At 42.2% G+C, this 27820-nt stretch overlaps 3 protein-coding genes across 8 annotated transcripts in view; 1 reads left to right on the top strand and 2 right to left on the bottom strand.

Annotated features, from left to right (window-relative positions):
* Positions 1 to 1496: 1496 nt before the first annotated feature.
* On the bottom strand, positions 1497 to 6422 carry rab5if (RAB5 interacting factor). Its single transcript, XM_078255167.1, has 4 exons — positions 6137 to 6422; positions 4783 to 4886; positions 4486 to 4615; positions 1497 to 3131 (listed from the first exon to the last, which is right to left on the bottom strand). The coding sequence occupies exons 1-4, from the start codon at positions 6242 to 6244 to the stop codon at positions 3090 to 3092; spliced, it is 384 nt and encodes a 127-aa protein (XP_078111293.1). The 5' UTR covers positions 6245 to 6422; the 3' UTR covers positions 1497 to 3089.
* Positions 6423 to 9447: 3025 nt separating this feature from the next.
* zhx3b (zinc fingers and homeoboxes 3b) lies at positions 9448 to 21968 on the top strand. 3 transcript variants are annotated; one of them, XM_078255164.1, is made up of 8 exons: positions 9448 to 9720; positions 15218 to 15354; positions 15901 to 16799; positions 16914 to 17018; positions 17121 to 18701; positions 19321 to 20040; positions 20780 to 21050; positions 21614 to 21968. In XM_078255164.1, exons 3-8 carry the CDS (start codon positions 16056 to 16058, stop codon positions 21622 to 21624), a joined length of 3432 nt encoding a protein of 1143 aa, XP_078111290.1. In that variant the 5' UTR covers positions 9448 to 9720; positions 15218 to 15354; positions 15901 to 16055; the 3' UTR covers positions 21625 to 21968. The 3 variants fall into 3 exon arrangements, with proteins under 3 accessions (XP_078111290.1, XP_078111291.1, XP_078111292.1); XM_078255165.1 differs by lacking the exon at positions 15218 to 15354; XM_078255166.1 differs by lacking the exons at positions 9448 to 9720; positions 15218 to 15354 and adding an exon at positions 15562 to 15696.
* Positions 21969 to 23514: 1546 nt separating this feature from the next.
* plcg1 (phospholipase C, gamma 1) overlaps positions 23515 to 27820 on the bottom strand; it is a 29262-nt gene continuing 24956 nt past the window's right edge. For 3 of the 4 annotated variants that reach the window (XM_078255161.1, XM_078255160.1, XM_078255162.1), the window contains exons 31-33: positions 27703 to 27791; positions 26713 to 26981; positions 23515 to 26616 (exon numbers count right to left, since the gene is read on the bottom strand). In XM_078255161.1, coding sequence (XP_078111287.1) covers positions 26574 to 26616; positions 26713 to 26981; positions 27703 to 27791 — 401 coding nt within the window. In that variant the 3' untranslated portion in view covers positions 23515 to 26573. The remainder of the gene's footprint in view (positions 26617 to 26712; positions 26982 to 27702; positions 27792 to 27820) is intronic. The other variant, XM_078255163.1, reaches the window with a different exon arrangement.

Genomic DNA, 27820 nt, shown 5'->3' with positions numbered 1-27820 from the left:
TTATGTTATATTATTTTTTTCATATTAATGTTTAATATGTTTATGTATGCACCAACAACCAAGGCAAATTCCTTGTTAGTGTTACCTGGCAATAAATCATTTTCTGATTCTGATCCTGATCAATCTTCAACTGAACAGATTCATACAAATATAATTAATAATTAAGGAGAATGATAAAAGTAGTATTATAGCCAATTTCCACCAGGAAAAGAAGAAATGCAACAGTGTTATAGTCAAAATTTGTACTATTGACTATGTGAGTCAAGGTTTTCACTTCTCATAACCAGTGGTAGAGAGTAACACAGTAGCATTTTTCGATAATATCGGCTGCTAACGTTTGGCAAGGTATTTTGGAAGTTCAACATCAGCTCCTATAATAAGTTAAGTTAATTACAGACTATCAGACCCCTAACAAAAATGTCCCCGTTGAAACCCAGTAAAACTAAAATGTTTGATGCCACAGCCACTTCGGCATAAAATCATGCATTATATTAAGGCTTTCAAACCAGAGCCCTGGCTTCAAAATTGTAGTTTTTACTTTTTTCCAATTTTTGTGTTGTTTTTTCATAACAACAGTGGCATTAGGTAAACAAACTGGCATTTAAAGGGTTATTCGGGAAATGAATGAATATTTGGCAGTTCAGGACGGAAGTGGAAAATACTATTAATATATCATTTTATGGGAGTTTTTGATACGGACATTTTTGTCCTCTTAGGACATCAGAGCATCTTTTGAAAAGGGATGCAAAAGGGTTAAGTACGCTATCATTTTGAGGTGCTTGTACTTCCATTTTACATTATACTTCTTCTCCACTGCATTTATGAGAGAACTATTGTACTTTTTACTTCAAACTATTTATCCAACAGATATAGTTACTAGTAGTTACTTTAGTGTTTTACATACAGATCATATAGTCAGCTTTCAAAATATGATGCAACCGAAAGTAAATGAAGTAGTTAAAATTAGCTCAACTGGCTACAACATTAAAATGCTGTTTACACAGTGATACCTCAGTAATAATGATCAAACTCTTGCCAGGGGAATTCTGCAGGCAAATTAGTATTTTTACTTGTGATACTTCAAGTAGCCTACATGTTGCTGATAATTCTTCTGTACTTCTGCCTAAGTCAAATGACAAATGCAGCTCTTCAACTTTTATTTTCATTGTATGGTATTGCTACTTTTACTCTCAATGCTTCTTCCACTTTTATATTATATCATTTTGACTTAACATGAGTATATTTATTTTGTCACTTCTACCATCTGCTTTGTTTTTCTTGGCAGAAATGGGTTTCCATATATTATGGAGATAGCAAAGATAGAGAAAGCTAAAAGCTATTTTTAGTACAATGCATTTCAGTAAAAGGAAAATCTGCATCTTAGTAACATCAGCATGGAGTCCAAGGTGAATGCATAAGCAAATCTTTCAACAACCAATAATCATCTGACAAAAACTAAAATATCTTCTACATTTCAATAATAAACACATACCATATCTTTGAAAATGGAGGCCAAATAAAGCCCATGTTTAATGATTCCCAAAAGATTTGATCAGAAAATACAATCCTTTCAAACACCAGCTGCATATCTAATATAACAGTATCATTACAATAACTTTGCAAGAACTGTTTTTAAAAGTTCTTCACTATAAAATACTGAGAAATATGTTACATCAAACAAGATATAACACAAGTACAAATAAATCTGCGTAATACAAGGTGGATTTGACAAAAGGGACATTGTACAGAATTTACACACACGTTTAAATTAATTTTAAAACAGGTAAGACTTTGATCTGGAAGCTACATGTGAAAAGAAAATAATACATTAACATTATTTCTACCCTCCTAACTAATGCCATTCATAAATGACATCAAGATACACAAACAGCAAGTCATGGCAGTGCACAGACTAGTTTTTAGCTTAAATCTGTGAACATTTGCATCTGAAAACGGCATGCACGTTGCCTCCCTCTTTGCTTTGAGGAAATTATTTGGATGGACAGATAATTAAAGATGGTTATTAGTTCCTGGCTGATGTAACAGCTGGTAGATACTGTCATAGGGATTGGATATCAGCTGATATGTGTATCTTACCAACCAGCATCTGTTTTTGATGATAAAATTAGCACGAGTGACATTGCAACTGTGGTTGGCTGTGACCTATCACAGTTGTTGGACACCAGACCCTTTAGAAGAAATAACAATTGACAGATTTTATTCAAAAAGGCTGTTTATATCCAGTGAGCAAAAGAAACAAAACAAAAACATGGAAGCTCCGAGTCACCTCTCAATGTTTCAAAAACACATGACCTAAATGGGATCCTATACTGTACTTTACTGCCATGGCATTTTTAACTAATTATTTTACTAATTTACCCTGTCCAGATTATTATCTTAAAAAGGTCAATGTTGGAGAGAAATTTCAGAGGGGGGGATTTACCAATGAAGACGCATGAAAAATCCTTTACTGGTAGTTGTATACATGCAATATGGTGCGTTTTGTCCCTAAATTAAAAAGGTAACACTTCACATTTATGGACTGATTGAACCATCATAACCATACAACCTCACCTTGTTTTTATTACCCACTCCCTGTTACTTAAGTGAGCAGTAAACTTGGATGACTATATTATCTTTACAGTCTAAAAATCTGCATTCATGTCACTCTTCTAAAACAAAAGAAAGGGCCTGTAGACTAACAAATACTAAAGAATCCATATTCTGATTTACATTAAGTTACTCCTCCATATAAATAGAACGGCAACAATCTCAGCTGAACTATTCGTTAGTGTTTTATCAGAGATGATGACAATGTAGTGAGGAAGGAAATTTAATTATTTGGGACGTGTAATGAAGAGTGCCTTAAAAAGGAACCCCCAAATTAGAGAGATGTACATTGTTTGAACATGTTCATCACGGTGGTATTGCAGGATCTTGTTAATCGAACTAGGATTCCCATGATGCACTGCACACTGAAAAGTCATACTGTATGTAGGAGTGTTGACACCCCTCAAGCCATGGAGTTCCTCAGTCTTGACAATTTACTTCAACAGAAATGTTCATATTTAGTGTCCTCTGGATTCCTCTCAGTCAAAATGTAGAGCTGTGTAAAAGATTATCCACACCACCTGGTGAAGAAAAATAAACAGATTAGACACCAATGATCAAATCATATATGCTTCACAAACAGTAGATTAAGTATGCCTCCGTCAACCAGCAGAGTTGCAGTTCACATTCATGTATGTGCAGACTCCTATGTGTGGCGAAGACTTTAAATCTGGGTGGAAGTGTATTTTTTGGCAAAATATGGATGCTTCACACACGCCTTTGACCCGGCAGCACAGAAGATCTACACTATCACAGCTGTTTCAAGGCGGGAACCCAAGATTAGTGTTACCAATGTATAATGCCATGTCACCCCTTCTGCTCCTGAGTTATGTTGTTGAGCAATGGCCAGAAAAGTGTTTTTGCAGAACATTATGATGTCACAGTAAAGTTGACCTTTGACCTTTTGGATTAAAAAAATGTAATCACTTCATCATTTTATCCTATTAGACATGTGTGTGAAATGTCATAATTAGTGTATGAATTCTTGGTTTATGGCCAAAAACACGTTTCGTGAGGTCACATTGACCTTAACCCTTGACCACCAAAATCTAATCATTTCCTCCTCGAGTCAAAGTGGACGTTTATTCCAATTGTTTTTTTTTTTTAAGATGATCTTTTTGGGCATTAATTCCACAGGACAGATGAAGACATGAAAGGGGAGAGAGAGGGGGAATGACATGCAGCAAAGGGCCGCAGGTCAGAGTCGAACCAGCGGCCACTGCGTCGAGGAGTAATCCTCTATATACGTGTGCCTGCTCTACCAACTGAGCTAACCCGGCCACGTTTATTCCAATTTTTAAGACATTCCTTCAAGGCGTTCCTGAGATATCACTTTCAAGAGAATGGGACGGACAACCCGAAAACATAATGTTACTGTTTAAGTCAACACAGTGTAGAACCCTGGATTTGCAAGTTCTAGCAATATTTTAGAGATAAGGTCCGTTTAAAAAAAATACAACCCTTATTTACAACAAGACAACACAATGAACAGGAAAAACTTTAACTAAAAGTGCAAGTTTTTAGCAGTGTCTTACATCTAACTCAAACATCATAATCCTGTTTAAGAAGAAAATATATATAGACTACACATCAAGTCTTTTAGTTTAATTTAAAACTGAAGTAAGCATGAGCTCCCAATGCAGCTGGTAAACCATCTCCACCTGACCAGCAGTGCTCCAATGCTACTCAACTGAATCTGACATCCAACATGAATCAACCGTTATCATATAGTGTACTTGTCTTTGCACTGTCCACTCTGAGAATACAGAAACAATTTGGCCAATTTTTGAACCTCTTTCTCTAAAAGAAAGCTGAACTGAATATGCCATACTTTGCAAAACGTATATTATTAAATATATATATTAGCATCCCCACCAGAAACAGAGCAAAAGATGTCATGAAGCCTTCTTTGGTGAGTTCCCACGTGCCACCATACTCTTCCTCATCAATCTGCTGAAAGCTGCTGAAGTATACATACAGGACGCCAGCATTGATGATGCAGAATCTAAGAAGGCAAACACATGGAACATGAATGGAAATTAAATGGACCCACTTTATTTGTATGGGAAAATTTTTTACTTTTTAGTCTTTTCAATGGTTCAATCAGATATGAAGAGACCTCTAGGCTCAGTAAAAGATAAAAGGTTGAGACAGGCTGCACAGAATACTTACATGGCTATTCCCAGGAATCCTTTCAACGGTGCAACACCCCATATCACACCAAGGATTACTGCAATTATTTGCCGAATCCAGTAAATCACATCTAAAAACTCGTCCTGTGAGAGAAAATACAGAAACTTGATTTAAATAAAAAAATAACTTGATTGAAAAAAATGTAATGCCAATCAGGGTTTGTCCAGCTCTAGTTCCTTCGCCAGAAAAACAACAACAGACAAACTGTTCATAACAGACATGCATGATCTAATGTTTTGACTAAAACAGCGAGATGGATCGCCAGTTTTGTGTCAAAGTCTGTTTCTCCTTCAAAAAGTGTCGCCTGTGGAACTGACTTCTGTGGTCTGGGTTAGGGTTAGGTTATAGTTAGGTGCTGCTGAGATGACTGGTGGGAGAAACAGACTTTGAAAGTGACCATTAATAAATGTGTCGTTCAGCCAATCAACTGAAAATTTACTGAAAACAATTTTGATAATCAATAATTCGTCTCAGTAATATTTAAAAGAAAAATGTTATGTATTCATTGGTTCCAGCCAGCGAGCCTCTCAAATGTGAGAATTTGTCACTATTTTATTTTATTTTTTTTACATTTTACATACTTAATCCTTAAGATTTCAGTCCTGGTTGATTTAGTATTTCTATTGGAGTGAAATCAATTGAATTGTGCTGAGAGTTCAGCAGTCTGAAGCATAGAAGTAGAAGGAATCTATTTCTATGGTCTGGAGTCTTGTTGATTCATGAGCTTAAAGTTTTCAGAATTGCGTGCATAGTTCCATTTGTTGTGAGGAGAAAAACTGAAATACAGCTTCTTTTTTTCTTCTTCCGGATGTCACGCCAGACACCCAGTCGTAATACTGCAAATATATAAATATTGCAATACTTTCATCAGTAGGACATAAGCTCAATCAACATTTTGTTACCTCCTTCGGTGATAGTGACTTGAATGAAAACCTTCGCGATTTCAGCTTTAACAGTTAGCTAATCAACTGGTTAGAAAACACAGATTCATAAGTAATTCAATTAACAGTTGCAACCCTAGATTCGATCCCTAGATGAAAACTACTTAGCTGTAAGTGTGAGAGAAAACAAAAAAAAAGGCATTTTACTGACTTGATCCCGTGAATTCAAATGAATAGGAAGTCATAAAACACAGCATCATTTAAGTTAGATGTCGTCGACTTCGTAGTTTTATTTTGAACAAAGCCACATGAATCCGTAGCATGGAAGCTAGCTGCGGGATAGCCGCTTTTTATTAACACCTGACACCAAATTATGTGCATTAAGAACTTTGGGGCAACTAACGGCGACAATATCACGGCTGCGCTACATTTTAGAAGGACAACTGACTGACCTTCTCCTCCCAAACAGCGGTACTGTTGAAGGCTTTGCTCCATGTGGGCTGTTTTACGTCCCCATTCTGCAGTTGACTTTCTTCTTTCCGCTTTAAATTGCTCGTCATTCTTTGCGGTTTCCTTCGACTACAGACGTCGAAAAGTTAGAATCCAAATCTGATGACACTTCCAATCTGATGACAGACTAGGGGAAGAAAGTACTGTGAAATATTAGAAGGTATTAAGGGGACGTACGCTCCGCTGATCTGACAGTTTCCAATCTCTAACCGAAAAAAAAGGCCATCTAAGCATGCGCAATACTGTTTGAGCCCTGCCACCAACAGCCAATGAGAGAGTGCGACGTTTCTGCGCCGCTAGTGCCAGAAAAGTGCTTAAAAGCTACAGCGACACCCAGTGGTCAAGATCTGTAAACGCTTTTAATTGCCACCGTAATCAAGTTCAGTCCTGTAAAATATTATATTATATATATTATAAATAATTCAGTATGTAAGTTAAAGTGATAGCAAATAGTTTTCACATAGTAGTATTGTAAAAAACACGTGTATAGTGTATGCTTGTTTTATGTGTTGATTTTATTGCTTATCTGTTAATGTACTATGCTGGTTTTACTGTAAAGTGTCTTTGAATACCATGTAAAGCGCTATATAAATAAAATATTATTATTATTATTATTATATTATAGTGTTTTTTTTTTTTTTTACCGTGAGCATTGCCTTGTTATAACAATAAATAGCCTATAGATCTTGATACAGATAGGCTATACAACTCCATAAGGCACAAAGCATTTCCACCAACATCACATTATATTAAGGCTGCAACTAATGATGATTCTCATTATTATTTTCTTGATTAATCTATTTTTGGTTGGGTCTTCTTGTTTTTTTCAACAGCAAAACCCAGAGATGTCAGAATCAGAATCAGCTCTAAAGGTAAAGTAAGTGTGAAGTGTGAGCTCTCAATGCAGCCTGCATACACAAAAATAAACATACAACTAAAAACAAGGACAACAAAGCTGAACAAGGTAAATATAAACATATATACAGATATAAATATGTTTATTAAAAAAGTGTATATAAACATATTACGTAATACGTACACACGCATGCATTTACGTATAACACAGAGACTAACACACATGTAGACTAACAGATAATCCAAAAGATTTCCAGAAGTCATGTTTTTTTTTTTTTTTATAATCAAATAAGACAAAGAAAAATAGAAAGTTCTTACATCTGAGAAGATGGGACCATTTTAGCATTTATGTCTTTAAAAAAAATGAAATTTCTGAAAATCTTTCTCTTTGATTATTTTTTATGAAATACTGCAACATTTGATCTGGGAGGCTATAAATATATTTGATATTCTGACATTCACTTTTCCTTGAATAGTAGATCAAAAAGCAGGTTTTGTCAGTTTATGAAGGTGATCCTCTCCTGGATCAACACTGATTTGAGATACTGATAAACTCGTGTAAATTGAGTGATTAGGCCAATAATGAACCAATAATGGTTCAGTGTGTGGTGGCCCCAGTCATGAAACCAGTTGGACAGATGATATAATGATTAACTTTTGAATGATATATATATATATATATATATATATATAATTTTATTTCTTTTTTTTAAAGATTAGCCTATTATTTATTTATAATTTTTTGGGCTTTTCTGACTTTAATGGATAGGACAGCTAGGTGAGAAAGGGGAGAGAGAGAGGGAGAAGACATGCAGGAAATCGTCACAGGTCAGACTCAAACCCTGGACCTCTGCGTCGAGGCATGAGCCTCTCAGTATATGTGCGCCTGCTCTACCCACTGAACCAACCCGGCCACGAGTGATCGGATTTGATGGAAGAAGAGAAAGCCTACAAAGTCTGTGTTCCTTGTTATGAAAGGCAATAAAATGTTAGGCTTCTTTCACTTCAGAATGGATTCTGATGATATTTTAATACATTTCTCACGACATAGGTTCCGACATATCTGTATTTTGTTGTCATATAATAATGCTGGAATGCTTAACCCCCTACATATGAGGTACACAAGTGTATTTTAGTTTCTTTTTGAGTCTTAAAGTTGACCCACTAAGTATGGGATGGGGATGTGTCATCATCTTTTGAGTCTAATTGCATGCCTGCATATTAAACACAGCTTAATGGAAAATCAATAATAGTTTTATATGATGTGTTTGCAATACTCAGTAACTCTGCTGTAATTATTTAGTGGAAAGCTTTATCTTTTGTGATGTTAAAATTCCTATGAGAAACAGTGGGACGTAACCACATGTGCTTATATTCTTTTTGTAAAGGCCCACAGTTGATTCTAATGCGTTAGCCTACTTTCATTTAGGGACTTTTTGTTTTAAATATTGTGCTCTTCTTTGTTTCATCATGATCCATTGTGAGAGCATCACTGACTTGGGTGGGATTTTAAGGTGGGCTATATTTACTGTAGGCAGAGAACTTCACCTAGCCTACTTGCATGGACACTGACAAACATTCTGAAGAGGTCAAAACTCCAGCAACTCTTGTAATAAAGAACAATTTTGTTGTGAGAGCTGTAAGTCAGGTGTCGGTTTGTTAAGTACTTCTACATTAACTTCAGCAGATTTCACAATACTGTTTCAAACTATTAAGTCAAGTAACAGTAATACATATTTTCTACTGCTATGGTATGAGCAAAATAAATGTCTCTGTAATGCTGTATTACCAACTGAGCAAAGCAGGCAACTATTTATAGAGGGACCCTGACTGTGTCAAAATCTGGTTCTGGCACCTTTATTTCTTGAGTTTATTTTGTTGTCCATTTTTCAAGATACATTTGTTTTTCATGTAAATAGGCCTAAAACAGACAAGCTGACAAAAAAAACAAGTTTTTTTCTGTGTCTGAGCAAAATATAGTAATGAAGCTGCCATCTATAATTCTTGATTGGAACTTGGAGGAACAACCGCAAGGCTCATTACATACTGAATATATGAATCCCCAGTCATATATAACCTGTTTTTGTAGGTTTATGAGCTTTTTTTATATGTACAATAGCGTAGTTGTTTGGGCAAGGTTGAGGGGTGTCGTTTGACATGTTTGTAGGCTGCTATCTCTTTAAGAGAGGTCACCTGGAGAGGGACAGGTGTGAGTTGCTGTAACATCACCTTTAACCGGGACAGGGGAAGCTTGTCCCTTTCTAAAACTTGACCACGACCCCCATGTATTGTTGGGTCAAAATCAGGACGAGATGTCTGACTCACTTCTGCTCTCTGCACAGCGGAGCTTTAGCTCTCACGCCACCTCCACCGTCAGTGACGTCTGCGTCACGTGTCCATCTCTTCCCTCCGTACGTCCGTGGTATTTTCCTCCCCTCACTGCCTGCTTTAACACTGAGAAATAAACAAGCGCAAAAAAAGGCTGCCGTTGTGGGGACCGGTCTGGCTCCAGTGTCACGTTTATCACCAGCCTATGGACAGAGGGGGCTTACACCTATAAGTTGCCATCAGTGAAGCCCAAATCTCCCGTCAGTTTCTGCCTCCACTGAGCCCATATTATTGTAAACTTTTTAAAGCCTGCGCTGCATAAACTGAGCTCCGACAAAGCGAGGTGAGTGTGATTTTATGATACACAGTGTTTCACCTTTCCCAAACTTGTGCGAGCTATTGTGAAGCCTTACCTTTGCGGACTGCGCTTTTGCTCAGCAGTGCTGGCCAGCTGCATGTCGCCTGCTTAAAATGGCGACAGCCAACGGGGGGAGAGAGAGTAGTTTTTTGGGCTGGGGGCTTGCCTTTTCCTCCACTCTGAATTGGTTACAATGTTTAAAACCTACAATGCAGACAAGCCCATTAAGTTGGGGCTCACTCCGCCTAACTTGAGCGGAAGATGAACACGCATCATTTTCGGAAATGTTTGACGCTGCTGCGCTCAGGGACTAACGTTACGGTCCAGCCACTTTGTGTTTACGTGCTTTTTTTCCCCACAAAATATCGCTATTCACTCACATTTTCTTTAGAAACATTGTTTTTATATTTGAAGCAATTAGATGTTGACGCATTATATTAAAGTCTGACCTGTTAAAATTCCACCATTTCTTCTGTCTGTGCTATGAATGAAGAAGTTAGAAATCACGTTGACCTCATAGCAGCAGTTATGACTAATATTTTTTTCCAGAGTTTAATAGGAAAATTGTGCAAGTGATTTACGATGGTTTACCGTCGATCAAATGTTATTGGGTCTATATTTTTAATTAAGATAACATGTTTGTATTCACAGGCTCGTTTGAAATCAAAGCTGTCACGTTTCATAAACTATAAGCAAGTTCAAGCTTTATTCCATGTTCCTAACAGTCAGTGAGTCTGCCTTGGTTATTTATCATGTCAGTGTTGTCATGAGTATGTGACTCCAGGGATTAGAGCAAAGCTTTCCCAGACAGCTAGTTTGTGTCTGATGTCCACGTGAGTCCCAAGCATAGACAAGCAGCTTAATCCACCCTATCTATTTATCACCCATGGTGATACACCTTCCACTGTTAATAGGCCACTTTTCATACTATTGTTGATGATAAAAACAGTCAATCTGGCTAGTTTTTTGTAGGATATTAGGAATAATCATTCAGTAGGGCCTACAATAGTTTATTATTTCATAGTGTTGCTGGGTGATGCTTGAGCTTAATGGCAGTGCATCTCATTGAATAGTCTCACTCACCCCCCACTGCCTCTTTCTCCTTCTCCCTTTCTTTCCCTCAGTTTTAGGTTTGCAGCTGACTCAGGTTGTGCAGCTTTCTATCAAATGATTAATCAGTAAAACACTTGCTGAAATTATATTTTGGCCTTCAACTTTTGTTCATTACACATCTTGAACATCTTTTTTTTTTTCTTTTCTGTTTTCCCTTATAAACATCTAATGACGACTTAATGAAACGGAGCAATTCTTTGTGTGTGTGTCAGTCTTACAGTAATGACTTTTAATCCGTGAGTTTCATCTCCTGTCTGTGTTGACCCATGTATTGATCATTTACTTCCAGATCTCTATCAAGTATATGACCACAAAAAACAGAGTCCACTGCTACTCAAGAGCCTTTTCATAATCTTGGGGGGAGCAGTGAGATCCAGTCACACATCCAGAACGAGCGTGTTTGGGTCAGCAGCAGTAGCAGCCTCTTGCTCTGCTTGGCTGGTTAACAGCTTGTGATGTCAGCCATTTTAGGTTGGACAGCACAGAGCATGGTGCTCCGCCATTTTTCTCTCCCTCCCCTCGCAGCAACCCAGTTTTAACGCATGCACTGGCAGTGGCCACAGCAATGCAGCCGTTTGCAACCCACGCAGCCATCCGCTCCCTGACCTGAGAGCAGCCCAAGTGGGACTCGGGAGCAGATGGAATGACACTGTAGGAACACGGTCATTGAGGTTTTCTTATTGTTGCCAGTATTGTATAAAGACTGAAATGGTAGTGGAAAGAAGTTCAGATGCACAAAACATGTAAGCGTTTAATAAGTGGTGAGTGAGCCGTGTATGTCAGACGCATGAGTGAGTGAAACCCTGGAGTTAATTGACAGCATGAGGTAGGTTGGAGCCATGCCTGTTTATGGTGGGAGTAAATTCAGTAGGATCTCTGTTTTGGTACAGAAAAGAAAAAAGCAACGGGTTTGTGTTTTGGAACAGAGACTTGTAGATGGCGAGGGGTTTTTGGTGCAGACTTGATGATTAGCTTGAATACTCTTGGAGATAGAGGTGGTTCCTCAGTCTTCTCTGAAAGAGATAGCATCTGCCAGATTTTCAGCCCTGTTTATGTATCCATGCATGTGTTGCCTACAGTGAATACAGAAGCCCTGTAGGCCAAACCCAAGAGAGCAAGGGCAGTAGCCCAGGAGGATACCTGGACAGGGACTGAGAAGAAGAAGGTATACACTAGATATATTCTCACACACACACACACACACACACGCACAAACAAACCGGACCTAAACACATGCATCATGTATGGAGAGTTGTCAGAGCGAGGAGGCAGCCTCACAGGATGGCACCCCAAGCAGTTGGGGATTCCATGCCTTGCTCAAGAGCACCTCTGCAGTGCCCAGGAGGCGAACTGGCATCTCTCCAGCTACCACTCCACACTCCGTACTTGGCCCGTGCGGGGACTTGAACCGGCGACCCCCAAGCCAAGTCCCCACGGACTGAGCTAGTGCCACCCCAGTAACGGGAAGAGACGCCATCAACCCCGGCCAATAGCATGCCTTGGCGACGACGACCACACCTAGCTGGGAGACATCAACACCGCATGAGAGAGTCACTGAAATAGGAGCAGGGCAGGGACTCTCCAAATACCACTCACAGGGGTGTGTGGAACAAACAGGCCCCGCTTGAGCCAGGGAGGTGTGTGTGTGTGTGTGTGTGTGTGTGTGTGTGTGTGAAAAATGAGCTGGGGGGGGGTAGGAGGTGGTTGCCATGGGGACAGTAACACACCAGTGGCGCTGCCGACCTGTCTCCCTGGGCCAAACTTGCTCGGAGAGGGAGTAGAAGAAGGAACAGAGGGAGGGAAACAGAGGGTGTAGAGCCGGTTGGAGAGGGAGGGGAAGTGAGGGTGAAGAGACAGAAGAAGAGGGAGGAAAAAAGACGAGTCTGGAAGCAAGAAATGGAGCAAACAAGGAAAAGGCTGCCTGTGTTGTACACCCAGAGAGCATTTGTTACACATGTAGATATCAACGTTACACCTGTATTCTCAGCAAGGTGAGCAGAGGAGTAGTTTAGTTAGCATGCAGCTACGCTATGCAGCCAAGCTGTAGGATTTCTAGTGTGAGAGCGCTATTATTGGCTTACTGTACTCGGCCCCAGCCTAGACAAGAGTTAGGCCAGAGAATGAAAGGATATCATGCCGTGCTAAGCCATTGACGTAAATAATATAGGTTATGAACCAGGAGGACCAAACATTGTCTTTTTGTGTCACTGGGAGATCTTGGACTCTCACACACAGGAAAAATGGCAGCCTCGCTACCTCAGTAAACAAGTCTCACACACAGGCATGCAGGCAGCCACCCCCGCACGCCACATACACACACACACACAAACGCATGTACTCATGCTCCCCCGCCCACCCCACCTTCCTTCTCTCCACTCTCAATCTCACAGGAAACCCACACGTGCAAATGCTGACACATATAACAAACCCACCATCACTACATGGTCAGCCAACGTATGTGCAGCATTCAAAATATGAGTTACTGGCCGATGCGCTCATACAGAACTCGTCTGAGCCTAGCATTGCTGAGACATGAGCTGCCCATTTCGACTCACCGATAGAAGCTCAGCTTGCATTGTGCATTGTTTCAGTCCTCACCTGTGAGGCCTGTGGGTCTCTGCTGGTTACTCGCCTTGCTGAGGCCCAGCGATGTGTTCACATAGTTGTGTTGTGTTCGATTTTTCTCACATGCCATCAGTTTGTGATGTTAACTTTGTCGCCATTGTAACACTTCAACACGTCTTTCAATCTTACTGGCTGTCGATAGGTGCACATTCTTTTATACTTTGCAACAGTATTTGTTTTAGTTTGAGTAACCGTTAAATGTGTGTGTGTGTGTGTGTGTGTGTGTGTGTGTGTGTGTGTGCACAGACACTGAAGCTGAACTTCAGGTTATGTCCACTGGCTGAAGAGCTCGGGTTGGAACATTCCAGGCTTTGCAGTGCAGCGAGGAGGGAGGCAGGGAGGAGGGAAGGACTGTGATTGTAGTTTGGAGCAAGAAGGGGGCGTTGACGAGCGGGGGACAGCAGGGCGGGTTGGTGTTGGCTAGTTAGAGGGGGGTATCAGGGAGGAAAATTCCTCACTGAAACACCTCAGTGCTTCCTCCACGACAGTTAACACCCCTCCTTCCCTTGCCTCCTTACCCCAAACCAGCTGCCCATCCCCCACTGTCCTCGTCCCGTTCGCTCTCCCTCTCCTCTCAATTGCCAACCCACACCCAACAGAACCACGTGATGGATGGCTGAGACTGCCCACCCATAAGCCTTTGTGTTGGTCATGTGACCAGCCTGCCTTGGCAGAGCGGTGCCCCCTGATGCAGAACTGAATGGCAGGGGAATAGGAGGGGTGCAGCCCAAGCTGAGGGCAGTTACTCTCTCTGGGGGGGGTGCACGGGGAAACAAGGGGCATCACGTTCCCTCCACAGTAGCAAACTTCATTTGCCTGTTAACCCCTTGCACTCAGATCCATAGAGTCTCTCAGTGGTGACAAAACAGGCAAAGATAACCAATTTGATGGGAGTCCAATTAAGTTTTCAACACAGGCTGGATCAAATATCTCATTATTGGTTGATTGGAAAATCCTGACAAGTTAGTCAGATATGAAGACTGTAAATAAACTGCACATAAAGTTACTAAAAGTTTTACATTGACTGGAACTGAGGTTGTAGGCTTTTTAATGCTGGCAAGTGAACTCTGTATACCTTCACTCAGTTAGTGTGTGAAAGGGCATCTGTCATGTACCATGACCTTTATGTTGGAAAACAAGGCTGTGTGTGTTTATGGGTACAAGAGAAAGAGAGCATTTGCCATTGAACAAGTTATATTTGATTAGAGGTTTGTTCATTGTATGATGACACTGACTTGGAGTATGCTGCTCACTTGATGGTGAGATGGTGGTGCTGCAGCAGCAGCATTGTGCACAAGAGGTAATGCCTGGTCTGAAACTAGTCCCAGACAAGTCTAACATTTACATGATGGGACTGCGCTGCGACGGAAGGGCAAGATTATTTTTGATTTGGGCTGCCTACCAGAAAAGCTGCATTTGTTTTGGATTTGTTAGTGAAGTATCTTTGCATAGGGAGGGGCTGGAGAGGTTTTAGGGTTTTCCTGTTGAACTTTTTTGAGCCGTTGAACTTTTGTGAGCTTGTGCTGCTCTGTGCGTGAAGTGTCATGTCGGTGCAAAGTGATTGGGAGAGTTATTGCCCTAGAGCTGTCCTCCAATACTGCATCACTACCTCTCTGTCAGAGGGAGGGGAAAACTCCTCCACAGGAAGCTTCGCCATTTTGTATGGAGACAAAGGATATTTGGGGTGATGTAAAAAAAATAAATAAAATAATACTAATAATTGAAGATTCACATTCTTCTGCAGGTCTGTGTCTCCATCTGTACTGTCTGTGCTAGTGTTGGGTGAGAACGCCATCTTTCCAAAGAACATCTGTCTGAACATCAGAACCACCCACTTGCACAAATGTCAAGTAGACTCTATCTTAAGCAACACATTCACAAGTGAGTATTTCTGTGCCAGTCTTTATAAATGTGTTCAGTGAAGCTACAGAGGCTCTGGATTAAAAAGAAAATACAGAATGTGCTCTCTCTGTGGGGGTGTGTCTGAAAGAGGGGAAGTGAGACAGAGTAGTGTGGGGGAGGGGAAAGAAGGGGGTAGGACAGGAGCTCTCCCAAAAAGCCTTTAGTGAAGAAGCAGACTGAGCTTGTTTGAATGCCCTCATAAAAGAGATAGCCCTGAGTTTCATGGGACAGGGAAATTACGGAGAAGACTTGAACCTTTTCAAGTTAAAGATTTACGAGCAACACCAGATTTTAAAGGCTTCAGCTGAATCTTTTCACAAGGTCTCACTATTACCTGTGCTGTTGATATTTTACCTGGAAACATACAGCTGTGCATGATTTTCTTCCAGCTGAGAGATGATACGCCATCGTATTTCTTCTCCTCCCTCCCCCTTCTATTCCCTCATTTGTACTTGAAATTTAACGTTTTATGCCACAAACCAAACTGTGCCTTGAACTAAAATGTGTTACCTCTCTCATTTCCAGGTTTTCCCTTTAAAATTGCGGTGGGAACGACAAGAGGACCTATGGACAAGTCCCGCTGTCCTCCTTCCCCAATGCCTGGTCTATAACGACCCATATTCTCACTCACACCCCACTTTCAGCCATTTGACCAACCCTCCCCACCCTGTCGTCATATAATGGCCAGCAAGAGGAAGTCTACCACTCCTTGTATGATTCCCAGCAAGATCATACGCCCAGCAGATGAGGTTGAACAGGACTCTCTGGTTCTTCTCCGTCAATCCAGGATTTCTGGAGGGGGCAGACATAGCCCGCTCGACCCAGGAGAGTCTTCCAAACCAGAGCTGGGGGATGCTGTCAAAGATGGTGCTGGCACATACACCTGTAAGCCTTGTAACTTTGAAACGCATGACCTTAACTTGTTCTTGGATCATGTGTACTCTGGGCACCCAGACTTTCGTGCGGACCCCAGCTTCTTTTGCGTTAGCTGTGGGTTTTCAGCGCCCAAGTTTGAAGGGCTGGCCCTGCATAATGCCAGGGTTCACCCCAGCACATTGAACACGACTCTGCAGCTGAGGAAGAGGGACAGGAGAGTAGTAGTGGAGCAGAATCTGGTGACTGGGGCAGAGACAGGGAAGGATAGCGAGATCTCCATCACTAAAACCCCGATTATGAGGATGCTGAAGGGCAAATCGGAGTCTAAGCGGATAGTGGTGTCTCACCCAGTCTCCGACGATGCTTCCTCAGACCCACACTCTATCTCTGCGTCCAGAGAGACTGAAAGAAAAGAGCCTACTGCAGTGACAGTCACACATGTTCCCACAATTGTCCACAATGGAACAACCAAGGTCACTCTGCCCTCAGGAATCCAGATAGTCAACGGCTCTGGAGCATTACCAGTGCTCAAGACTCCCATCACACAGGTTGGTGGTGGTTTATTCTGGCTCTTAGTTTGGCTGTTTTGGAAAGATTTGACTTATTAGATTAGTTAATTAAGATTATTCTACTCTGATTCCTTTTAAATCTGTTCCCTATAGGTGGTCTCAGTGGTTCAAAGCAGAAGCCTTCATCAATCTGCGCCAATCACAGCCTCCTCAAATATTTCCGCTGCTTCGTATTCAACCTCCAAAAATCTCCCCAAGGTAATTTTAGATTTTTTTTTTTTGTCCGAATGTTATGAAGTTAAAACGTGATCAAATAACATAATACTCTCCTAATGTCGTTTCCGCATTTTACCCTCCCAGGTGATGATTCCTTTGAGCAGCATCCCTACCTACAGTGCCTCCATGGACTCCTCTTCCTTCCTGAAGACCTCCTTCAGTAAGTTCCCGTACCCCACAAAGGCGGAGCTCTGCTACCTGACTGTGGTCACAAAGTTCCCTGAAGAGCAGATCAAGATCTGGTTCACAGCCCAGAGACTAAAACAAGGCATCAGCTGGTCTCCTGAGGAGATCGAGGAGGCCAGGAGAAAGATGTTCAACACCATCATCCAGACTGCACCTTCCAGCTCGCACAACCAGAGCCAGAGTAACCATAGCCCGGCCCAACACACAATCACAGTCCTGCCTGCCTCACTGGGGGCTACTGGGATCCCTCACATCCTGCAGGGCTCTCTTGTCAGCCAAGGAGGGGTAATCGTCACGCAGCCTGTAATGGCAAATGGTATCCAGGTTAGCAGTGCACCCGTGGCCCTGGCTGTCACACCTAAGCCCCAGGCAGCAGCCCGCCCCATGATGCAGGCCCGACCTGCTGCCGCCCTAGTGGCAGACAAAGGCATCAGCATGGTGGTGGGGACGGTGGGTAGCAGCAGCAGCACTGGGAGCAACATCATTAGCAGCAGTAATAGTAGTAGGAGTGGAAGAGGAGGCACTAGCAGTATTATTACTAGCAGTCAAGCTAGTGTCATCAACCTTAGTCTAGGAGGCAGCAATCTTAGTGATGCTAAGGTTAGCAGTGTTGATGGTAAACACAACAGTGCTAATGCAGACTGCAATAACAAGAGCAATAGTAATATCACCAGCCATATCAATGCTAAGAACTTAAATATCAGCAAAGCCAACAACACCAGCAGTGTGAAGAATGACAACAAAGTTACCACAGGAAGCAAAAACACCACAGACAACAGATCTAATAACAAAACAGGCAGTGATGGACATAAGAGCAAAGATACCAACGGTAGCAGCAACAAAAACAACACAACTAGCACAAGTGCAGATGATGTTGACACCGCCACCAGTGACTCTCCCACCATCAAAATGGAGGAGGCGTCTTCCCCTGCCTCAAAATCTTCTTCCCCCTCTCCTGCAGCACCTTTAAGCAGCACACTTGGCTCTCAGACACCTGTTAACACATTCCTGGACCCCAGCTTTTACAAGGGCAAGAAGTCTCAGGGGCAGCTCAATACTCTGAAGGACAGTTTCCAGGTCAGCCAGTTTCCTGACCAGGAGGAGGTGGACCGCCTCATTGCTCTGACTGGGCTCACAGTACGAGAAGTCCGCAAGTGGTTCAGTGACCGGCGCTACCACTTTCGCAACCTCAAAGGGACACGCTCCAGCACAGGCGGACAGAATAAGTCTGGCACTGCAGCGGGAGCAGGGAGCGCTTCAAGTACGCTAGGGAGCGGCAACGCTGGCAGTGCCAACCCTGTTGATCTGACTGAAAGTAGCTGCAACTCTGGTGCAAAAACGCCCCAGCACAGCTCTGCACCCCTGAGCCCAACGGCATCACAGACTCCCACCTCTCCCACCACACCTTCCCGCCGACTCCCCAGACCTCCTTCTCCTGACTTCACAGCTATTCGCTACAAGGAGAGAGAGCCTCATCAGGTGAGACGCTGCCCTTACTGTGTAATAGGCTATGGGCATAAAATAGTAGGCTGTTCAGGTTGACATGTTTTTCCATGTGACCGCTCAGTTATAGGGCTGGGGGGGGGGTATTATTGCATTTTAAGCTACACAAAATGTATTAACTCAGTGATGGTTGGGGCTGAAGACTACATGTTTGAAAATGGAAAAGAAATGGAGAGAAGTGAGGTTTCCAGACCTCTGTAGCCCGCTCTGGATCTCTGTTTGAGGCTATCAGCTCAAGGCTACATTAGCCACAACTACTATCACAGTCCAGTCAAGTTGGATAAAAAAATATGATGTCTTTTGATTCTGCTGTATTGATGTTGAAAAGTTTGTTTATTCTGTTAAAAAGACCTGAAATTAGTGAAACATGCCAATCTTCAAATGTCGTGGTGAAGAAAAAGCAGCAAATCATCACATTGAAGAAACTGGAACCTGAGAATTGTTGGCATTTTTAAATGATAATGGACTAAAATAAATAATCAAACTTATCGTTAATTGTCTTGTTGATCGACCAATCAGTGAATTAAGTAATCTATTTAGTTTAACTCTTCTTCCAGAAGGTTTTTGACCTTGTCCATTCCTGTTTTATGTTTAGGTAAAGGCTCTAGAGGCCAGTTTTGGCCAGGACCCTGACCCAGCAGGGGAGGAAGTGGACAGACTGCGAGCTGAGACCAAGATGACCAGAAGGGAGATCCACGGCTGGTTTGCTGACAGGAGGAAGAGAGTGGCAGCTGAGAAAAAGAAAGAGGAGGCGGAGCGGGCGATGAGAGAGGAGATGGAAGTTGATGGGGAGGAGAGACAGAAGGAGGACGGTTCAGGAGAACTGAAAGTCAACCCTATTAAAATCAATCTGAAGATGCTCAAGGTGACAGAGGCCAATGGCAAAGCGGAGGGTGAAGGGTTGGATAGCCCGCTTCAATCCAGCAGCACACCTGCATCCTCCCCAGGCCCGACTCCATCCTCCAACCCCAAACCATCCCAACCCTCCACCCCAACACCCAAAGCATCCCCCTCCCCCAAACCCTCAGCCATTCGAGGTAAGAAGACAGCGGAGCAGCTGCGATTGCTCAAACAAGTCTACGCCCGTACCCAGTGGCCCAGTGCTCCTCAGTATGATGAACTGATCTCAGCCACTGGACTGCCCAGACCTGAGGTAGTGCGCTGGTTTGGGGACTGCCGTTACGTGCAGAAGAACGGCCAGCTGAAGTGGCTGGAAGCTTACCAGAGCATGGCTCTGGAAGAGGAACTCAATGAGGCGAACGCACGGATTCTCCAGGCCCACCGCGACGTCCACGGCAGCCTGGAGGAGTCGCAGGTATTGACAACAATAAATGGTGTTTACGCTTATTTTTATTTTTTTTTAGAGCAGTTCAGTGGGTCTGAACAACTGAAACCTGTGAAGCAGACAATACATCTTTGCTGCTATGATAAAAGATATGACAGGATATTTTTGAGTCTCAACACTTTCACTTTAATTAACTGCTCCGTAGGAGAAAATGTACACATATCCAAGGAAACAGGTCGCTCCAGAAAGCTCTTGTTGACAATGTACTTTATTTAGGCTTTGAGAGATGCACATTCCTAGCTGCTTCAAAACCAGTTCAGTTATTTTGAGTTACACACACAAGATATTTTGGGGCTTGCATGCAAATGACTGTGATAGAAAGACATTGACTTTCACTTCCTAATTGCATATTGTATCATTGGCAGCAGCATGCTCCGTAAATTAATTCACATCTTTTTTGATTGATTTCCTCCAATTTAAAAGAGAGAGAGAGAGAGAATATATATATCTATCTGTTTGGGGTTGATTTTGTTTTAAACACCTTTTTGATTATAACGCAAATATTTGCACTCCAGGTTTTTCCCATTCTCTAATTTTGCTATTGTAATGCCGTTTTTATTTTAGCATTTACCATCATCCTGTAATTGTCCCTTGTGTTCACAGCGGCTGTTGTTGAGAAAAAGTTGCATAGATTCGCTTTAATGAGGTCTTTAAAGTATGTGATCCTTTAACGTGGAGCTGTGTGCTAACGCAGTTTATTCTTGTACAGTTGCAGGAACTGGCCGAGGCTAGTGGTTTAACAGCGGACTTGGTGCGATATTGGTTCTCCACCAAGGCATCTTTGCCCCGTTTGGAACAAACTGCTGCTGCTCATGGGACAGAACCAAGACCAGTTGCAGCAGAGCCACGAACAACGGGATCCTCCCCAATGGAGCCGCAGCCAGGAGGAGGGACGGAGGAGAAAATGGAGCAGTCGGTGTGTGGTGTCGCCACGGAAGCAGAGGAGGCCAACGCTGACGAGACTGTGAATCCTACTAAAGGTAGTCTTCGTGTCTGAGTAGTCTTTAGTGTGATACATACAGTAATAAAGTCCTCGTAAGATTGACCAAGCAGGAACACATTGTAATCAACAATGATTTTCATTATTGATTAATCTGCCAATTATTTTCTCGATTTATTCAATGTGCCGTGTTATTCTGACTAACCTCAAGACATCCAGTTTACTGTCATGTATTGACAAAGAAAAGCAGCAAATCGTCACATTTGAGAAGCTGGAACCAGAAAACAGACATTTTGCTTGACAACTGAACGAAACGATTAATCAATTATCAGAATAGTTGCAGATTAATTTGCTTTTGCTCAACTATTCAATTAATCATCTGAATGTCGATAAAATAAAATATGGCTGTTAAATGGTGACAAATGGAGACAAATCATAACCATAACGTGTAATTGTCTGAGGTGAAACGTTAAAACACACAGATCATAATTCTGAGTAATGAGGCACGCTATGACAGAAGTGGTGCCTGAACATTTATAGTTGTTCTCTGGAGCATGTTGTCAGGATGACACATTTATTTTTTTGTTGTTGCAATTACCACAGGAACCGATTAAAGAGGCCTTTTGTACGAGGATGGAGTTCACAACGCAGGTGGTCTTTGTGTCGATAGTCGGAGGGAAAGACGGCAGATGCGGTTGTAACGGGATCACTGGATGGAAATGGACCTTGAAACCATCCTCGCCCATTCCTCTCTCTCCTTCTCGCTCACACTAACTTCCCCGCTTCCCCCCCTTCCTATCCATCCACCCACTCCCTGCTCTCCTTCTCCCATTGTGTCTATCCCTCCGCTACACAGACCTTCTCCAGTATCCTCCTGTCTGCCATTTTCCCTTCAGAAGGAAGTTCCGGTAGAGACTGAAGTGCAGGAGTGGATGTGGAGGAGGGAGGGAGGGAGGGAGGGAGGGGCCAGGCTGATGGCGTTTTTCTGCCGTGTTTGTTCCGCCTGCCTGCTGTGATGGGAGAAAGGGGGGGGACATTTGGAGGGAAAGTGTGATGGGACCTCAGCAGAGGTTTGTTGTGGGGGGGAGGGGTTGGGTTTTTGGAAAGTTATCGACCAAATCAACCCTCAGATGAGGAGCGACTGGGTGTTGACAGCCTGTGCATAGTTTGTTTTGGGATACGAAAAGCTGCACAGCTCCTTTGCTGCAGGGTGCTTGCCTTAAAGTAAATTTAAATTACCCTTCTTTTTCCATTGTGTCATCTTCATACTCCCTTTTCCCACCAAACTTGCACTCACACTTTGACTTCTTACTTGCAGCTTACTTCAAATGTGCTAGCTAGGCTGTTCATAGTGTCTTGTGTGAAGCACAGCACTGATGTTCATTTGATCATGTCTTTGTCGGACATCTCTTTGTACTCACTTTTCATTTCTTATCTGTACATATTTGGTTAAATAGGACATTAAATTGTCCAGTTTTGGGTAAAACGTCTGGAATTTGTCATCCAAAGAGGGCAAGCACCCTGTTTTAAAGTGACACAATATAATAGACTACTGTATATGGAATCTGGTGTGTTGTAGCATGAAGTGCTTCTTTACGTCACTCATGTACGTACGTTTGTTTTTATGGAACTTTCCTATGAAATAAATTAAATTTGACTGTAGAAGAACTGTGAACCTTTACCCGAGTTCCATACTTAGCTTGATGTATAATTTTTACAGATGGTATTTGCAGAATAAACGGAATGTAATAAATGTGTGTCTTCAAGAGTCTTCCTCATGGTGTACAATAATAGGGCAGTGCTACTAAAAAAAAAAAAAAATCCCTTCTGTCAAACCCTGACTACAAACAAAATAATGCTTTGGTCTTGTGGTAGCCAACAAAAAGCCTCGTTTTAGGCTGCACCCAACAATTAGTCAATCTGCAGATTTTTCTTGATGAATAACCCATGAAGAAATAAGCCCATGAAATATTAGAAAACAGGGTGGCCTGGGGGGTGTTGACAATGAATTTCAGCATCCTCACTTCAAGCCTTTGTTGCAAACAGTTCCCCATCTCTCTCGCCCCTCATTTCCTGTCCTCTTGTTTTAGTAACCGCACAAAATGTCCCCCACATCAGAAAATAGTGACATTTAAAAGTTGACACCTTTTAAAATAGCTTTTTTGTCAAACCAACAGTCCAAAATCAGTAAAGACAACAAAATTGCAAGTCATCACAGTTAAGAAGCTGGAACTAAGGAACATTGGAAAAATTATTTAAAAATCCATTACCAAAATGGCTACCGATTAACTTTTTTCTATTCATTTTAGCGCTGCAACAGTTTAGTCAGCCTGCTTTCAGGCAGCTGTTAACACATCTAAGACCGAAACTTTCAGTACTCTTCCTGTGGTGCAGCATCTGAAGCTAATGAAACTAATTCTCTCTCTCTCTCTCTCTCTCTGTGTGTGCCCGATTGAATCGCATTAAATTACATTTTAATGCAATGAAAATCAGACAAAGTAGTATAAAGTAGTAAGTATTTTATTTACTTTTTAGGCTTGAATGTTTCATATGAAAGGCAAAATTAAAATGAATACTTTTCCTCTCCGTAGTTTAGGCACATTACAGAAAGGCGTTATTACTGTCGGTAACACAACAGACAAGATTGGAGGAAAAAAAACAAAGCAAAAGAAACTAATGGGCCCTGCACATCCACATAGACGCTTGTAATTATTCTGGTTAGACCTCTTTACAGGTTGGTGGGAGTTTACGTTGTCCCACCGTAACGGGTACAACAAACTGAACAGTAGAGGTCTATACATGCTCACACAGTGCTGCTGAGTTCCGATCAGTCAAAATCAGTGTGGCTGTACCGTGGCTGTGCAGGTGCTTAAAGCGCAGCAGAGGAGGTGAATGATGTGGCTTTAATTTGATGTGTACACAGACAGAGGCACACAGACATTAGCAGACAGGTCAGCAATAAGAGCAATGCAGCATTGGAGGGAGAGCTCTCCACAAAGACCACTTATTGACCACGGGAGGAAAAACAAAAATAATAAGTGTAATATGGGGGAAGCTTCGGGATTAATATTGGGGTCCAAGATGCTAAAAAACTTTCGTTGAGACCTCAAGTATTAACTCCTGTCCCTGCTTTTACCTTAACTTAAAATATACCATATGGCTTAGGTGTGTCTCAGTGGTCAAACACTGAGTGAGAATACTGAGTTTACATCATATAGTCTTCACATACAAGCAGAGAAAACACTGTTTCTGATATGAACCTGGAAAGATTAACAGCATCGGTTAGATACAAGCTCCGTCTGGGCTCACTGAAGGCCCAGAACACAGGCCTCGGCCTCTACGTCGACCCCCCCCCTCCCAGGCAACTTTGTCATCCATTGGCCTCAGAAACACAGCAACAACTAAGTCTGAAACTTAGACCCGGCCTGCCTAACACGCTCATACCACAAACGCAGGAAATGAGAAGCCCATGCACTTTAAGCACCAACATTTAACTCAAGAGGACTCTTAATTACCAAGTTAGATAAGAATCTAAAATTGGGAATGATGAATTGTGTAGCATTTGACATTCACTTTGAGCCAGTTGTTTATGCAAAGTCTGCAATTTTGCACATTTCATCACAAATAAATTCACAGGCAGTGGCAATTTAACTGTATATCATGGCAGTGTAACTTAAAATCTTCACAGGTTTCTGGGAAACAGCTTGGTGCTGTGACAAAACTCGCCCAGAACACCGTAGCAGCACAAAAACAAAGATCCCTTATGTCATTGTGCTGCAGCAAAATGTACCAGCAAGTAGTGTACGGCATGTTTTCTTTATGCCTTACACCGGCAATGCAAACCGTCTCACTTGGCAACGATACTGAATTCCCTTTCAAACACGGGGAACTCCTGTTATACAAATGCCGACAAATAAAATCAATAACAGCTTGTTGCAGTAAAACACCTTTGCTTCGGACCTCAAAACCACTTCTAAGAGACATCCGTTGGAACTAAAACTTGCTCACATAAAACAGTGACAGTTTTTATATTCACTGTAGTCATAGGGCTGTCAGTTATCGGAGAAGTTACGCTCAACTAATTAAAAACACAAAGACAAAAGGGGCCTTACATTCTATTAAGACTTGAAATTGTATTACAATCTTCCACAATTACAGTATGGTACGGTGACAAATGTGAAACATTTTGAATGTTCCCTGTAAATGAAAATGTTTTAAAATGTGAGTACATAATTGTGTTCCTCAAAGCACTTTGTTATTCCGAAAATTGATTAATTATCCAGCAGTTATCAGTATTGTCATTTGAGCCATAACCTTGCAGCTCTATGAACTCTCCCTTGATTGACAAGGTAACTGTGCTTGCCATTCATATGGCCCACAAACAGGAAAAAATCGGAAGGAGAACAAAATGGACAATTATGAACAGAATTATCATTCACATTCAGACTAAAACCTCTTCTGGGTCAACATGTATCCCTGGTCCTGCTTTATCACACAGTTAGAGACCCTACAGACATAATCAATGTGAAGTAAGACTGTCAAGGGAGACAGAAGTTTGAATGTGTCAGACTGGCTTGTAAAAGGCACCTGCAACGCAGGAAAATGGAATGATGTACAGTTATTTGGAATGGAAATAAATAAAAAAAAAGCTTGTGTGTGTTTGTGTATGCAGACATGACATGATGCTGGCTGTTCTCTCACTGTTTCCAACACAAACAAGCTATGACTTCTTCCTGATGTCTTAAAAAAAAGAAAGAAAATAAGGTTAGGGTTTGAGTTTGACTGGATGCACATAATTTCCTCCACAAAGCAGAGAAGAGAGATACATTAAAATAGCCGTAGAGAGCCCTCATGTTTAACACAAAAAAAAAAAAAGAAGAAAAAAAAGTATCACATTATGAATGTTTAAAGGTTTAAATAATTATAATTATTAAAAACATGGAGACGGGAGCTCTTTGAGAGCAGGTCAGCTGCTGCTGTTCTCTGGCTAACAGCACAGCAGGAATAAATACATATATTCATATACGCCTAATAGAGAAAAGCAAAGAAACTTAACCGGGAAACAGTTTCAAACTGATACCTTTTACAACTCTCACTTCCCCTCCTCTTAGCCGCCAAACTAAGCAGATGTTATGCACACCTAAAACACAAGAGAGGACAACCCGCCCCGCAAACAACCAGTCCAGAGCGGGCACTTTTTCAGCCTCGTTTTTTGTTCTCCTGTGAATGTCCGTTTCTTCTTCCTGTCCGCAGCGGTCAGCTTCCTCTCAGCGGCCCTCCCTCTTCTCTTGTGTCCGAGTCCCTCCTTCTCATCAGGCGAGTGGTGAGAGACTGGGCAGCAGGGAGAAGGAGAGAGAGAAAGAGAGGTTTTTTGTTTTTGTTTTTGGAGAATGGAGGGAGGGAGAGCTGCCTGAAATGTAGGCCAAAGCGGTGGTGGGCGTTTCCATGGAAACAGTGTTCACAGCAGTCAGTGACATCATCAGTATGGGGAAAGGTGACTGGGTACGGAGGGGGTGGGTGGCGTTTGGGGATGCAACAGAAATGCGTCCTGATTGGCTTGGACTTAGACACGGTTCTCTCCGCCCACTCTGGTCCTCCGTAACATCCTGAGGTAAAGACAAAGACAGGAGGACGTCTGGAATCTTCTACCGCTACAAAAGTCACCGCACGGGCATGAAAAACCAAAAACACCACACATTTACCTTGTTTGTCTGTTCTGTGGGTCCATGTGGTCCAACAGTGCCTCCTGGGACACCCTGAAGTCTTCTAGAGGGGACTGGTAGCGGGATTCAAAGGAGCCCTCTCTCCCCCTGTAGGCCGTGGCCTGGGCCGGCGACTGCGGCACAGGAGACATGTTGGAGGAAGTCGAAGACACGGAATCCCCCAAACGTTCCCGCCCAGCTTGGGCAGATGTTGACACTGACGTAGCCCCGACTGCAAGGAAAGGGCTCAGAACCTCTCCGTTTTCATCCTGATAGAGCAAGGGGAAGAGAGATGATTCACGTACCAGGGCCTCTATCGTTCCAAGTGTTCCTGGTCTTGTAGTTAAATGTAAACTTAAATAAATTAAATAAAATTAACATACAGGCGCATTTTAAGAGGAACGGCATCACATTTTGGGAAATACTCCTCATTATTTTGCAGAGAGTTAGATTGAGAAGATCAATACCGCTCTCACGTCCGTACGGTAAAAATATAAATCTACTGCCAGCAGCTGGTTAGCTCAGTTTAGCATTAAGGAACCACTAGCTTGGCTCTGTCCAAACTTTGGTAACAAAATCAGCCAACCAACACCTCTGAAACTCACTTATTAACACATTATATCTCATTTGTTTAATCCGTACAAAAACCGTAGTAGAAACTTAAAACTTTTGTGGTTTTACAGATGGTTATGCGTCAGACTATTTCTTGATCGGGCACAGAAACTTCCTGGAGTCCTGTCGTTACTGTGAGGTTGCCAGGCACCCAGTGAAGATTCCAATGGCCAAGAAATGCGATGTGCTTGTGCTCTAATTTAAACAACATTTATTAATAATTACGGGTCAGGGATATAAGTGGGGACCATAACAACTGTAATTCTTCAGCTTGGGTTAATGTTGTAACCAACGTTTTTGGTGCCTGTAGCGTTTGTTGATGGCGAAAAACATCATGGAGCAGGTTTAAGAAAGGCTGAGTAAAGAACAGTAGCTCACCCTGCCACTGATGATGTCTATGTGGACTAACAGAGAAGCCAACTCCAGATCCTCATTGTAGCTGTTCTTCAGAGGTACGGACCGGTAGCCTGGTGTCATACAGAGAGACGTTTATTAC

This window comes from Sander vitreus, chromosome 7 (genome assembly GCF_031162955.1).
Source record: "Sander vitreus isolate 19-12246 chromosome 7, sanVit1, whole genome shotgun sequence".
In the NCBI taxonomy this organism is placed as follows: Eukaryota; Metazoa; Chordata; class Actinopteri; order Perciformes; family Percidae; genus Sander; species Sander vitreus.
Note: the sequence above shows the minus strand (reverse complement) of the source record. Positions and strands in the feature narration are given on the sequence as shown.